The 16478-nt window shown below is 47.4% G+C and overlaps 1 protein-coding gene across 1 annotated transcript in view; it reads left to right on the plus strand.

Moving 5' to 3' along the window:
• The first annotated feature begins 1143 nt into the window (after positions 1-1143).
• Positions 1144-16478, plus strand: part of LOC105275698 — a 60065-nt gene continuing 44730 nt past the window's right edge. The window contains exons 1-2 of the mRNA XM_011332732.3: positions 1144-1764; positions 4309-4817. Coding sequence (XP_011331034.1) covers positions 4505-4817 — 313 coding nt within the window. The 5' untranslated portion in view covers positions 1144-1764; positions 4309-4504. The remainder of the gene's footprint in view (positions 1765-4308; positions 4818-16478) is intronic.

The following is a 16478-nucleotide window of genomic DNA, read 5'->3' on the forward strand; positions in this document are numbered from 1 at the left end:
CTGAAAGCACTTGAAAAGCAGATATTCACCAAAGAAAGATTATGCTGTCAGTCTGGTGGGACTTTAAAGGTATTGTGTATTTTGAGCTGCTTGCAAGGAATCAAACCATTAATTCAGACGTATACTGTCGTCAACTGGATAAATTAAATGATGCCATCAAACAGAAACGTCGAGAATTGGTGAATCGCAAAGGTGTTGTGTTTCACCATGATAACGCTAGACCACGTACAAGTTTGGTCACTCGTCAAAAATTGTTGCAGCTTGAATGGGATGTGTTACCACATCCACCATATTCGCCAGACCTGGCACCATCAGATTACCATTTGTTTCGTTCTTTACAAAACGCCTTGAATGGTAAAACCTTTACTGCCGATGAGGATATCAAATCGTTCTTGGAATTGTTTTTTGCTGAAAAAGATAAGAACTTTTTTGAGCGCGGAATCATGAAGTTGCCTGAAAAATGGCAAAAGATAATCAAACAAAATGGACAATATATTGTTTAATAAAGTTTTTGTTTCCCATGAAAAATTCGCCTTTTATTTATATAAAAAAAAACGCAATTACTTTTTGGCCAACCCAATAGATTCGAAATAAACTAGATAGAAAATTCGAACGAGTCAGAGATTCAAGAATCTGGAGGAGGATTTTAGCCTGGGACGCGTGAAACAACGAGCATTGTTAAATCCCACGACCTCCTCGCAGCTGGTGATTGCTAACTATACTTGGACTATTGCTAAAAAATAAGGAAATTGCGTAAGAAATTTTCAACCTTGACCGTTTTCGAGATAAATCATTTATAGTCACGAAACGTGAAATCACGTCGAGTGAAACGAGAACAAAATTATCAAAATGATCACGATTGGCTCATCCAACTGCCGGGCTCTAATCGTCTCCGTTTCATCGCGCGAACTCTGAGCGCGCGGAAACGGAAGTCCCGCACGGCGGAGGGAAGAAGGCAGTTCTCGTCGCGGGCGGAAAGGAAGAAAAGGCTTGACGACTCCGAGGAGAGATTCCTGAGAGCACGCGAGCCTGCGCGATACAGTTTATTTGAACTGGGGATCCTGAAGTGGGGAGACACGCTCGGCGTTAGCGCTCCGCCGCGTCTCTGCGGTTTGCGAGCTTTAGTCGCGCGATCTCGTCCGGAGTGTCGGGGCGCACCTCGTCGCCGCTCCATTCGTAGCTACGCCTCGACCAATCGATCGATCGTTCGATCGATGGATCGCTCGTATCGTGCCGAACATCCAACCCTTCGAGAAGAGCCGGGCCGATCCACCGGAAGTTCCCGGTTGAACCGAAAATCGTCGGAATCTTGCGATCCTCCAACTGGTGACTTTAATATCTTTTTTTCAATGGTTCTTTTGCTTTCGATTGTTTTAATCAGAGTTTTTGAGAAGTCGCGTGAAATCCTTCTGGGGATATGGATCCCCGCGATCACGGAGTCCCAACACGTGCCTCGATCTCGTTAGCACGCGCGAGTGAGACGAATGCCTGTTGCGAGAGCAATTGCTTCTGGTGATTACCAAGCACGAAGCAGATTCGTCGAGTTTAGTCGACGACGTGAGCGTTAAGGATAATTACAGTGAACGGGATCGAATCTGGCCACCGTGTATCCACCGGAAATCGTCAGGCTGATGGATGTACGGTGCTCAAATTGGAGCATTGTGGCACTCGGAGCGGATTCTGTCGATGATGATGGTTGTCACTAGTTTCATGTGTCCTGGAACATGGAATAACGCAAAACACGGAATAGATATTTATTAAAAGGTAAAGATGAAGATGTGCAAACACATCTCGCATCGTAATACTAATTTTTCCCTCATTATATCAATCCTTTCAAATATTTTTCGAAATGACATAAAAGTTTGATTCTAGATAATGATTTCTCAGATTGTCATGTCACTATTATATTGTCCTATATGAATGCGCGGAACGTTAATTGATGATTACCGCCGACTTCACCATTCGGCTGACGATACACTTTCACCACGCTAAACGGGAGCCTCCTCTCATTACGACCTCGCATTCCGCATTGCAAGCATAATTAAAAACCGCGCGGCTCGCTGTTCCCGTTGTCTAATTAATCGTCGTATTGTTAGAAAATCGCGCGCAGCGCCGAATTACTTTCATAAGCCCGATTAACATCGCTCGCGGGATTACGATAAGTCCTCCGCAGGAAAATTACGTCAGGGACGTCCGCAGCAACGCCGCGTGGAAAACATAAAGCATTTCCAGCTCAGAATGGCCGCTAATGGGGGGAGCATTGCTAAATCTACACTTTCACCTCGCGCGATCCATTATGCACTCGACACTCTGCGGCGTGGCGTTTTAGCGTAAACCCGCGTGAATGCGGGCTTAATTACTCGTTATCGGGGATCCCCGCGTAGGCACTCGCGTCAGTTCCACTTGCGCTCGCAATAATACACGCGACGGAATGCGCGCTTTGACGCCTGTCGCACGTGACGAATCGTCCCACGTCTTTGAGCCGCGAACAATGCCGGAAGAACAAGAGCCTTCGGAGAGTGAAATCAGAAAGCCCCGAAAAGAAACCGTTCCGTCACAGCCGCCCGCGAGTTCCTTTCAAAGTTCAGTCGTTCTCCTTAAACTCGAACTGCGAACGTATCATACGTACATACACACAAGCATTGGACGAGGGGCGAGAAGGGGGGGAGAGTGCGATTTCTGAGGAAGATCGCGCGTACGTACGAGCGGAATGGCAAGTACTCCCTCGCGTACAACGTGCATACTAACTGCAGCAGATCGCAAGACGAACGGGCGGCACAAAAAGCGTGGAAAAACGGGGAGCGAGGAGGGTGTCTATCAAGATGCGTAGCTCGACGCGTCATAGCCGGATGTCGTGCTAGTTCGCGATAGCTTTGTCACGGTCGCTTCGGGTCGCGGGCAATTAAAAGCCCATTACGCGGCGAGTCTCATAATGTTATCTTAGTTCGATAACGTTGTGCGTGCGAACCGGGGGTGGACCCGCGAGAGGACGGAGTCACGGATTCGGAAGATGCAGGGGGAGGAACAAAAATGCTCGTTCGGTCTCGTGCGTATGCATGTTCGGATCGCGGATAACGTGGCCGGAGTCTTCGGCACATCGTGTCCATACATTTGCGGAATATTAATTCCCGTCATTCGTATACGCACGCAATATCGCGGCGAGTCCGTGCGTACCCGTGGAATGTCACGGGTGCAAGTCACTCAGGAAAGTGCATTACGAGGGTGACAGCGCGCGCGTAAATAAATCATATTCCACTCGTCGCAGAGAGAGAAAGAGGGAGAGAGAGAAAGAGCCGCTAACAGGCACGAATCATCGTTCCTAATTACGTGAAAATCCCGCGAGTGAATGCGTAAGAGGACGAGCCGCGGGGGTAGAAGGAGGAACTCGCAAGACAGAGAAAGTGCGGCGAGAGCGAGGGACGAGAGTGCGAGTGTAGCCGCTTTCGCGGTGGCCAGGGAAATCGACCGATGAAGCAAAGTCGCGGCGAAATCGAGGCTGAAAATTTCACCGAAAAATCATGCCGCGCGAAACAACCTCGATCGCCCACCGGGGCAAGGGTTGCTCATTATTAATCGACAGTCGACGTGCAATTAACGTTCCGCGATCAATCGTTCGCCGCTGCATCCTCCTCTGCCTCTCCCCCGCGCGATTTCTGCCGCGATCGCGACTTCAAAAGCGAGAGGCGACTTGCTCTCGCAAGTAGCAAAGCCGCTTCGCCATTCCGTCCACGTTTTCCCCCTTCCTCCTTTCGCGACACAGAGCCAGTCGCTCATCACCAAGACAAACACCGGTGGCGACACACTGGTATGCCATGGGGAGATAATCATCGTCATAAATTCGTCATCATCATCATCGTCGTCGTCGTCGCAGAACCCGAAGTGTAATCACTCATTAGCTCGCGCGCTTAGTTCGCCGCTGGCGCATCACTGTCAAGGTTGCGGTGTGCCGTGTGGAACGACCAATTTCAAGTCGGGGGTGGTTTGAGGGAGAGGGGGAAGGGGAGAGGAAATGCACTTTGCCCCGACGTCGTGGGGTGCATACCATTACGAACCGGAAACGCAGCTGGTTACTCGGGTTACTGCGGACGTCACCTCTTGCCTGCTTGCTTATTTGCTCGCTTGAATTCCTTGAAGCTTTCCGCGCTATAAATCAGTCGAAACTACGTTCGGGAGATAGGAGATTCCTGCGAAAGCGATTAGAAGCGATTATTCCTCTTTTGATCGACTTAACACGATTGTTTCTTCAATTTTAAGACGCAACTCCCTTTTATGAACGAGTCAATTATTTTGTACACCTTGTTTACACAGTGCCTGCGCGTTCACCGAGTGTGCGGACGGAAGTCGTCGATCTGATCGCTCCGAGGCGCTTTTGGAGCGGGAGGTTCCGATGCGGCAACGCGAAGCGTACATCGCGCGGACTGGTGGAGCGTGAGAGGAGTCGCGAGCAAGTTTTGGTGCTGAATACCGTGAGAGGGAGAAAGAGAGAGAAAGACACTGCGTCGCGATGTCGTCGACTGGTGAATTTTCGACTTTGTCGAGCGGCGAGGCCACCGGAACCGGCGAGGACTCGCTGCCGAGCTCGAGGGAGGCGACCGCAGAGGCGGCAGGTTCCGGCGGTGGTTTCATGCCATTGCGCGAGTTCCTGGACAGATTCTCACTGCCGAGAGTGGTCAGGGTCGAAGGTGCCGGTGGAAGGCCGATACTGCTGTACAAGCAACAGCAGAGATCGCTGAGAGTCACGGCGACGCTGCTGATGCATCGTTACCGTCACGACGTCAAAGTGGGGCCGGAAATAGTCATCCCGGAAGGCTACCCCGGTAAGTACGACCTCAGGTACCGCGCCGTGTGTTTGCCTGCACTCTTTCGCGCTTATCCTCGTAAGCGGACTCAGCAGGGACTTATCTTTCTCCGTCAAGCAAATATTAGCCGTGTGTGTGTGGAGATACGATTTCCTTCAAAGTTTTATTGGGTCATTAAGTATGAAACTTTACAAATGTAAAAGCGCCATCTTTAACATTTGTTATCTCAAATTTGGCGCCAGACGTCAGTATCAGGTTAGGTTAGTGTGATAGATGTATGTTCGCTCTTCAAATGTCATATTTGTTTGTTCAAATATCTTCATTAGTTTTATTGGTGGATTCTTTTTTATAGAACTATGGAAAAGTCCAAAATTCGTGTGATTTATGAATATGAGTTCCGCCGTGGAACCACAGTGTCGGAGACAGCTCGTAATATCAACGCTGTATTTGGTGAAGGTTCAACTACTAAAGCAACGGTGGGCAATTGGTTCAAAAACTTCAGAAATGAAGATTTCAGCCTCGCTAATGAGCCACGTGGAAGACTAAAGACGAAGGTGGATAATGATCACTTGAGAGCCGTAGTAGAGTCCGATCCATCTCAAAGTACGCGTGAATTGACATCGATATTCAATGTTTCCATACCCACCATATTGGTTCATTTAGCTGCAATTGGTAAGATAAAGAAGTTGGACAAATGGGTCCTGTACGAATTGACCGATGCGCAGTAGGCGCAACGTCTAGAGGCTTCACTTTCTTTGCTTTCCCGTCACAAAAATGAATCTTTTTTTAATCGAATTGTCACCTGCGATGAAAAGTGGATACTCTACGACAATCGTAAACGCTCACATCAGTGGTTGAACGCTGATGAACCACCGAGACATCGCGCGAAACCCAACATTACACAGAAGAAGCTTATGGTGACTGTTTGGTGGTCCAGGTCAGGTGTTATCTACTACAACTTTATGAAACCTGGTACATCGATAACGGCTGAAGTATATTGCAAGCAACTGGACGAAATGATGCAACAACTTGCTATTAAACAACCGAAATTGGTCAATCGGTCAATGCCAATCCTGTTGCATGATAATGCTCGACCGCACACTGCACGACTGACCGTGGCAAAGCTACGGGAGTTGGAATTGCAAACTCTCCGTCATCCACCATATTCACCAGATCTATCACCTACCGACTATCACTTCTTCCGGAATTTGGACAACTTGTTGGTGGGAAAATTCTTCAATTCTCAACAGGCAGTCGAAACAGCCTTCCGCGACTTCATCGATTCCCGTACTCCTGGCTTCTATAGTAGAGGCATAGACCAACTACCACTAAAATGGCAGAAGTGTGTAGATAACATGGGCGCATACTTCGATTGAAAATAAATCATGTCCATGTGCCAAAAAATGCAAAAGTTTATGTTCTATTTGTAAAGTTTCATACTTAATGACGCAATAGTTTCGATAAAAAATGGACGAGGGTATAAGTTCTTATTTCTGTCATCACCGTCTGAGATACTACTTGCAAGGCGATTAGATAGAAACGCGGCTAATGAATGGCAAATCGCGCGAATACGCTGCGTGCCATCAATGCCGCCCGCCGCATTCCGGCTTTTGACTCGACGTATCGATCACGTCGTGCGCGATGATCGATCGTGCCCGCGGAATCGTATCGGGGACCTGATCTGGAATTAAAACGATCGCGGCGCGTTGCGTAAGAGCATGTGCGCAAAGGCAGTCTCACAATCGATCGAGGACTGACCGGAAAGGGATTTACAAATGCGTCTCTGTTCCCCAGAAGATCTCTGAAAGTGTTATTTACGACATTATTCGGGGTGCCACGACAATTTATTCGCGGTGCTTCGATCGCCCGACTGATCGCAAGATAACGGTAGACTGAGAATTCGAAATCGTATTTTCTGTTATTTATTTCGCGGCACGAGCGATTCGCTTGCGACATCGTCGAGATTTTCTCGAGGATCGAGGTGTATACACGCGCACGTTTCCCCGTTTATTTATCCACGCCTAGCTGCGTGCATATGTAACCAGATTGTAGCAGGCATGCTGGTGATTTAACTTAAGCCCGCAGAAAGAAAGTAACAGATGATTGTGGGTGGCAGTGGTGGTTTAACAATGAAACCATGCTCACGCTGCCGGACGAACGGAGAACAACGTGAACCGTACTCGAGTCTGATCAACGGCAGCGTTAATAACAACTCGACATGAAATTAAAACGAAATGCACACATATACACATAAATATAGATGACTGCAGAATGGCGAACGTGTTTTTCCCAAGAACGTGTCAAGGTGCACTGAGAAAAATTTTTCATCGGATAAACCGATTAAATAGTTTTCCGATTACCTTCATCGGATATGTCCGATCATTTTCCTTTATCTTTTATGCACTTTAATCGGATATATCCGTTTGTTACTATGTAATCGGTTTATCCGATGAAAATGTTTCTCAGTGTGGTGGACGCTTGATTTGTAAACTGGATATCTCGGGCGATCGGATGGATACGCGTCGCGTTCTCTCCGCAGCGAGATAATTATCTCGCTATTTACATCCGTTAATGCCTGCTTTTTATGCGTCCGCGAAATCAGGTATTACATCGGGTACAAGGCGCGACGGCGTGGCGTCGTGACACGGCGAGGACCATTCGTCAGGTATTACTCAACGCGCGGGAACACGGCCTCGCGGTAATCTGCATAGGAACGTTTCAATTTCCTCGGCGCGGCGTATATCCACACGTACAGGTCGTTGCATCTGCCACGCCGGCAACCGCGATTTCTCACGGCCGTAATCGCGCGAGTGCTCGCGCGTTAGCGTGCGCTCGCCCGGCGCCGGTTCGTAGCTCTCGCTGCGGCAAGAAACGAGCGAGCGAGCGTCGGCCTATAAATAGTGGGAGGAAAGTATGAGGTAACGTGCGGCATAGAACGTGCCGCGAATTATAATTTAATAGCGCCCCGGCTCGTAACAGCCGGGCCGCGAGTGCGGGAGTGCCCGCTCTCGCGCTCGTCGCATCGCGTCGTGTCGCAAAATCCACGTGGCGATGAAAATCTCCGGTCACAGCGAGGAAAGCAAGAAGACTGAAGAGGAAAATGCGCGACCCCGAGGAGACGAACGGTACGGTATTATTCAGCGAGCCGAACGGGTAGGTGGTCAGTGATATACGGCCGAGAGAATGACACCATGCTGATATTAGCATAACGCCTGACGATACTCGTCTCGATGGTCCTCCGTGAATTACAAATGCGTGGCGTGGGATGGAGAATCACGTCGACGAGCACGACAACGACGCGCGACGATTCGATGGCTGGTATCAATAATATTGGGTTGGCCAAAAAGTAATTGCGTTTTTTTTATATAAATAAAAGGCGAATTTTTTATGGGAAACAAAAACTTTATTAAACAATATATTGTCCATTTTGTTTGATTATCTTTTGCCATTTTTCAGGCAACTTCATGATTCCGCGCTCAAAAAAGTTCTTATCTTTTTCAGTAAAAAACTATTCCAAGAACGATTTGATATCCTCATCAGCAGTAAAGGTTTTACCATTCAAGGCGTTTTGTAAAGAACGAAACAAATGGTAATCTGATGGTGCCAGGTCTGGCGAATATGGTGGATGTGGTAACACATCCCATTCAAGCTGCAACAATTTTTGACGAGTGACCAAACTTGTACGTGGTCTAGCGTTATCATGGTGAAACACAACACCTTTGCGATTCACCAATTCTCGACGTTTCTGTTTGATGGCATCATTTAATTTATCCAGTTGACGACAGTATACGTCTGAATTAATGGTTTGATTCCTTGCAAGCAGCTCAAAATACACAATACCTTTAAAGTCCCACCAGACTGACAGCATAATCTTTCTTTGGTGAATATCTGCTTTTCAAGTGCTTTCAGCAGGTTCATCACGCTTGCTCCACCATCTTTTTCGTTTGACGTTGTTGTAGACGATCGATTTTTCGTCGCCTGTTATCATACGTTTCAAAAATCGATCATTTTCCTCACGTTTCAAAAGAGAATCGCAGATGTCAATACGCTTAGTGAGATGAATTTCTTTCAGCTCATGTGGTACCGAAATATCGAGCTTACTAATGTATCCAAGTCGTTTTAAATGGTTTTCAACACTCGATTTCGATATGTTAAGATTCTCAGCAATCTCTCGTGTCGTTAAACGCCGATTCGAATCGATCAGTGCCTTTATTTTGTCATCATCAATTTCGATTGGCCTTCCTGAGCGTGGTGCATCTTTCACATAAAAATCTCCAGATCGAAATTTAGTAAACCAATTTTGACACTGCCGCAGTTTAAAGCATCTTCGCCATATACATGACATAACTTTTTATGAGCTTGCACAGCGTTTTTCCCTTTTCGGAAGTAATAAAAGAAAATATGACGAAAATGTTCTTTTTGATTTTCCATTTTGAAATCGACGGCAAACAAACAATTGTTAACGAAATCGTGTATTCTTTTTCTAAAACAAGCTTGAACTGTGAGTTGTTAACCTACATAATGAATTTGCGGTTTAGAATGAAGTTAGTTACGTTTCAAGACATGTATGTCCATCTATTGGAAAAAAACGCAATTACTTTTTGGCCAACCCAATAACTCTGCACCGTAATTCTGTGCGGAGGACGAAGTCGTCAGATCGCGCGGAGACTCGATCGCGACAGGGCGCTGCGATCCGCTGCGAAATGTTATAATTTAATCCGATCAGCGATCGTCCGCTCGGTAATTAGCGCTCGTCGCGCGCGTCGATTCCCCGCTGTCCAAGATATCCTCTCCGTACTTGTACATGGAAAATCCCAGGTTCTGTTCCTTTTCTCAGCGAGTTTCGCGTTTCGCCTTCTCGTTTCGCGATTCTGCACGCCGATCGTGCGCGCGCGGGCGCTTACAATCGCTCGCTAACGAAGTCCGCCCCTAATCCCGCCGGTAAACTCTTGCACGCACCGAGCGGATCTCGCGATTCATGTCAAGGCGATTGGTCAATACGCCGGGCGGATTAATCGCCGGGTAAACGCATGCGAGTGCGTGCGTGCGAGCGCCTGATCGCGCGCTCCCGCGCGGATTACACGGCGGCGTAATCGCTTGCGTGTGAGTCATTTTTCTCGGCGGCTAAACGCGCCGGCTGAGATTCGCAATCTGCGGCTTGCCACGGCAGCGCGGCTTGATTCGCCGCCGTTTCATCTTTTTATTAAAGCGTCTCTGATTCTATCCGTCATTCGCGTTACACGAGCGTTTACTCCCGATTATACGCTCGCGTCTTGCATTTCTCGCGCAACAGAGTCCCGCGACGACCCATTTCCACGTTTCCGTCTGGAACTAACGTGCACCAACGTAAGCTTGACCTTTTCCTACGTTTTCGCGTTGAAACGAAGCACGTTGCTCCTCGCGCGTTTCGTTCTCCGCGCCGTTTGCCTCGCTTCACGTCGAAATAATCTCACCGTCACTGCTAATCGATAATGAGTATTTACGTATGGGAGAAGGCAGCAGCTTGCCGATGCCTTGGGAGAGCCGAGAGAGATTATACGTCTGATCTCGCGCGCGTAGAGTTCTTCCTCTGCCGCCTCCCTCCCCACGTGTCGTCCTGTTATTATTGAAATTTGCACAAGCGCGATAGCCACGTGATGTTGCCGCAACATCTGGTATTACTTGGCGCAACTTTATTAGCGCTTTTTGAGGGGAGGATTCTCTCTTACGAGAGGAGAGCCGCGCCACGACTGGGACCCCTTTGACCCCTCGCTCAGGATCGTTTTCTTTCACGTCGTGTCGGATCGAGTTGTCTATCAGCTGCTCACAGACCTGACTTTATGCGCTCGGGCCCCGTCCGAGTCGCTCGAGGGAAAGAGGAAAAGGGACGACGTGTTGTACCTTTACAGCCGCGCAAATACGTGAAAGCGCGCTCGTGACTCCGCCGGGACGTGGGAGTGCTGCGCCGAAAAAAAGGAACGTTGGACCGACGCGACCACGACGGTTCCTGATGTCGATCGAGCGAGATTACGATGATCGTATCGGCCGAACTTGCGAAAGGCGTGCGGCGATTTCCTCTCTCTCTCCTTCGATCGAGCACCGTTGCTCCAATGAACAATATTGATCCTACATCCAAACGTGTAGCGATTATATAACAATTTGTTTCTCCATCAGCGATGAAGGAAGTAGACGTATCTCGATGAAAAGTTACGATATCTTTGCTATAGAGCGGTTCGCCAAGCGACTTCCCGATCGCGCGCGCGTGAAGTGTTCTCCAAAAACGCTTCAGCTCGTAATTCCGACGCGGCCCGCTCGTCCATCCGCGCTCTCTCCCGCGAATCCCCACGAGGCGCGGCGTTACGTTCGAGTGCCTCCACAACGCTTAACGACTTAACGAGTTTACGCAGCTCGAAGCTACCTTTGCATGATAATTAAACCGCGCCGCGATAAGTAATAAAGGACGACACGCCGCGTCGCCGTTCGCTCTTCTCGCTCGCGGCGGGACCATTCGTCACAGTCGGCGATTACACGCAGCCCCGAGCGCGACTTAAGTCACGCTGGGGGTGTCGGAGTTTAGTAGTGGGTGAAGAGGCACGCTGAATGTTAAACGTTTGTCGGGCGGAAGTGGCGCGGCCGCCGCGCTCTCCTGCCTCCGCTATGCATAACCCGTTGATTTACGGCGAGAAATACGTTGCGCGTCGACTTCCACGCGGATCTCGGGCTGCTGCTGCTGCGTTCTCGCTGCCAAGCTTCTCTTTCTTTCTCTCTCTCAGTTACACGCGCGCCTCTAGATTTACATAAATCTCGGAAACGCGAGGGAGGCGCGAAATCGAAAGTTCAGCGCACCGCTGGCCCCGGCGGTGCGTTAACTCGCGTATTTCCGCGCCTTTTATGATCGCGCGAAGGAACTCGCGACGCGAAGACGATCGCCTCGCGGCCGCGAGGAAGCCGGCGGAACGGCGCGGCATGTTCGTCAGGAAGACGCTTTTATGGCGAGTAAAATCGAAACGTTTCCGATATTTTATTTCTCTTGTGCGTATATATTATATATATATGTATAGATATATACAGAGTGAGGCACCTAAACAGGCCACCTGAATATCTCGGCTGTTATTGGTGATAGAACAAATGTGTCAGACCAAACTTGCATGGTTTCGAGGGACACATAATTTGTTCTAAATAGTTTTTTATTAGGTGGACGCGTAGAGGTCATATGAAGGTCAACTTCGTTTTTTTAAATGGTATGATATGTTTTTTTACGTACCATCTAGTAGAGCGTTTGAAGATGCGCACATTGATCTACGGGTCAAAATCATTCAAGGTCACTGAAGGCTAAAATTTCTAAGTGCTAGAACTTTTTCATTTCTGAGTTTACGATATTTTCGATAGCAGAGAACTCTAGGCAATATAAAAAATATAGATATCAACAACTCAGAACTTCTCGGAAAAGAAAAAAATTTCTAACAGCTAGAACTTTTTCCTTTCTGAATTTACGGTATTTTCAATAGCAGAGAACTCTAGGCAATATAAAAAATAATGATTTCAACAACCCAGAACTTCTCGGAAAAGAAAAAATTTCTACGGGCTAGAACTTTTTCATTTCCGAGTTTACGGTATTTTCAATAGCAGAGAACTCTAGGCAATATAAAAAATAATTATAACAACAACTCAGAACTTCTCAGAAAAAGAAAAAATTTCTAACGGCTAGAACTTTTTCATTTCTGAATTTACGGTATTTTCAATAGCAGAGAACTCTAGGCAATATAAAAAATAATTATAACAACAACTCAGAACTTCTCAGAAAAAGAAAAAATTTCTAACGGCTAGAACTTTTTCATTTCTGAATTTACAGTATTTTCAATAGCAGAGAACTCTAGGCAATATAAAAAATAATGATATCATCAACTCAGAACTTCTCGGAAAAGAAAAAATTTCTAACGGCTAGAACTTTTTCATTTCTGAATTTACGGTATTTTCAATAGCAGAGAACTCTAGGCAATATAAAAAATTATGATAACAACAACTCAGAACTTCGCGGAAAAAGAAAAAATTTCTAAGGGCTAGAACTTTTTCATTTCTGAGTTTACAGTATTTTTAATAGCAGAGAACTCTAGGCAATATAAAGTAAATTATTTTCCCTTGCAGTTTCCCTTCAGTGACCTTGAATGATTTTGACCCGTAGATCAATGTGCGCATCTTCAAACGCTCTACTAGATGGTACGTAAAAAAACATATCATACCATTTAAAAAAACGAAGTTGACCTTCATATGACCTCTACGCGTCCACCTAATAAAAAATTATTTAGAACTAATTATGTGTCCCTCGAAACCATGCAAGTTTGATCTGACACATTGTTTTCTATCACCAATAACAGCCGAGTTAGATTTCAGGTGGCCTGTTTTAAGTGCCTCACCCCTGCATACAGAATGATCAGGGAGTTGCACTCGCGCGCGGACGCGCGGGTAGAGAACGCTCGAGTTCTATCCAGTGACGTGAGAAGACTTTTTACGCACGTTCGAACGCGCAATCGAATATCGTAACGAAACTGTAACGAACGGCGCGTTAATCGAGCATTAATTGCTCGACGTCGTAAAGTCCGTGAAGTCACGATTTCAAGTTGCATCGGGTAAAAGCACGCGCGGAGCTGAGTACGCTTGAAGGCGCGCGCGGCGAGAGTAACCGCAGATTTTTCTCAATTAAGCGGATAGCGCGCGCGAGCTTCCGCGATCGCGAGGCGGTATCTTTGGGGTGGGATTACGAGCCCGGAAAAATTAATTTATCTACCGCTTCGCGTTAGCGTTATCCGTTGATAACCACTCGCGAACATGGTGCGCGCCGTCGTAATTTGCATTGTTGAAACCTCGGAGGAACTCGAGCTTAAAAACCCTCTTCATCTGAGAGAGAAAGGGAGATATACATATACATATATATATATACATATACAGGGTGGCCCATTTTAATTTATACAGTCGATTTTTTAAAAAACTAAAAGAGATACGAAAAAATGTTTCAGACAGACATGTCATGATTTCGAGGGGGACATAAGATGATACCATTGGTTTGACCTTGAATAGTCGTTTGAAGGTCACGCGAAGATCACCTTCAATTTCTTAAATTGAAACCCCAACTTTTTATTGCAGATTCTTATTCTCCATCGAAAAGTAAGTAACTTTTGTCTGAAACATTTTTCCGAAAAATGTCATCTTATGTCCTTAAAATGTCCTCAAAACTCATCTTGAAGATCATTTTAAGGACATAAGATGACATTTTTCGGAAAAATGTTTCAGACAAAAGTTGCATGTTTTCTCGCGTAGAATCCGAATCCGTAATAAAAAATACCATGTCTCGTTAAAAAAAAATTTCAGAATTCTAACTTCCGGTCTGAAATTTTTTTAATGAGACATGGTATTTTTTATTACGGATTCGGATTCTACGCGAGAAAACATGCAACTTTTGTCTGAAACATTTTTCCAAAAAATGTCATCTTATGTCCTTAAAATGATCTTCAAGATGAGTTTTGAAGACATTTTAAGGACATAAAATGACATTTTTCGGAAAAATGTTTCAGACAAAAATTACTTACTTTTCGATGGAGAATAAGAATCTGCAATAAAAAGTTGGGGTTTCAATTTAAGAAATTGAAGGTGATCTTCGCGTGACCTTCAAACGACTATTCAAGGTCAAACCAATGGTATCATCTTATGTCCCCCTCGAAATCATGACATGTCTGTCTGAAACATTTTTTCGTATCTCTTTTAGTTTTTTAAAAAATCGACTGTATAAATTAAAATGGGCCACCCTGTATATGTTCCAGAAAGATACGAGATACGTTAATTATGCAATTCTCTTGCACTTTTCACTTTCATCCTGTTTTCGAGGCAGCGGGTCTTTCCGGTGGAATTTCCGCTTTACCGTATGCACAACCGCGCGTTTATCGGAGCATTATCTCCGCTTAAATATCGAATACGCTCGCGAGTCGAATAGCGAGAGACGTGCATCGCGTTAATTGTCGCTTACTGATATTTCGCATTAGTCGTATCCTGATAAGCACTTTGCGCGCGAACCTCATGTCTACGATTCGCACCCGGGCAGCAAGGGGTGGGAGGGCAGCTTTTAAAGCCCAACATGTCTGTGTGTGCGAGAGTGCACAGAGCTTTTAAGCGCTATCGCGCGTCCCGACCTCGATATCTCTCCGACGCGATATCTCGTTAAAAGACAACGCGTGTCCGCGCTCTCTCGTTCGCTCGACTCGCTTTGACCCGCTGGCACTCCGCGCGTTATTCGCCGGGCTTCAGCTGCAGTTTTCTGTGCAATTAAATGCGCTCTTGATAGCCACGGCTATCCACGCGGATGGCGGAAGAAGTCGCGAAGGGCAACGGACGCTTCGCGATTGCGTCGCTCTCTCAGGGCGACGTACTTTATCACCGGAATCCCGCAAGGGATGGCGGGGGAGGCGGAGGAGGAGCGAAAGGAAGCCGGCGGAGAGTCCCTTACGGTTCTCCACGGGCGATTGAGCATCGCCGACGCCCCGCGAATTATTTCCGACTTCCCTTCGAGCGACGCCGGCCGGCGGCGGTTTACGCGACCGCGCGTCCACAGATTTTAATTGCCGTAATCGCCGCGCCGTGAAGATAGCACTTTAATGCCCGCGCCGTGAACTTTATGACGTTTATTCAGCGACCGGCCGGATGCCGGATGCGATTTTTAGGCCAGGCACGAACACGCTCGCGTTATATGTATACTATTACGCGCGCTCTCTTCTAATCCGCTTCACGAGGTCGTTCGTTGCCGCGCAGGATGTGCGGCTTTAATCGCGCGTCATCGCCGCGCTCGGACATATATCGATTGCCGGTGCGTTTCCGACGTAACAGCCTGGAAATGCGTCTCGGGGTAGTTCAAGGTACAAGTGTAAACACCGGTTTGAAAGGAAACGGGCGCACCGTAGCGCGGCCATACGCTGTGCTGCGCTACGTAACGCACGAGTCGCGGATTACGCTATTGAGAAAATCGAATGGCCGTTCGTGGAACGTGACAGCCGAGCCTTGAAACGCATTCCGCAAATTGACTAATACGTCTAACGCAACCGTCGGTTTGCCATCCATCTGGAACGGCGCGGCTTACGCCAAGTTCTCCGCCGCGAGAAACCTCCCGGAGACCAGCCGACTCCGTGGAGATCGCTAATTAATTCATAAATAAGAAGCTTGATTAAATCGGCGACTCTAATTGAGTCTTTCCGCTCCACTTCGCTGCGTCGTCGTAACTCTCGCTAAGTCATTGGTCACGCGGTCGACGACAATTTAATTAATCTCGCGAAGAGAAAACGAGAAAGAAAAAGAGATCGGATTAGCATATCCCGCGTCGGGGAGTGCCGGCTGAATTTACGTCAGCGCCTTTTCGGGACGCTCGGGAGAGACGTTGTCGCAAAAGTTTCGGACTTGAATAGCCGCGCTCTTCGCCGACCGGGCGAGCAGACAGACGCGTCCATTGTGCTTCACTCGACGCTGAAAGGCCGCGCGAGGAGAAGACGCTTTTCTACGCGAATTCCTGGCTCGTGAGCGGCACGCCACGTTAGCGAAACGTCGGGCTCGCGCGTTCGCCGTTCGGTAAATGAATTATTGTGTCGGGCTACACCGGAGGCGCGGCACCGTTGCGCAACGCAGAACGACGAGAAGCCATTCCGGCTTCTTAGGATTTTACAA

This window comes from Ooceraea biroi, chromosome 8 (assembly GCF_003672135.1).
Source record: "Ooceraea biroi isolate clonal line C1 chromosome 8, Obir_v5.4, whole genome shotgun sequence".
NCBI classification, from domain to species: domain Eukaryota; kingdom Metazoa; phylum Arthropoda; class Insecta; order Hymenoptera; family Formicidae; genus Ooceraea; species Ooceraea biroi.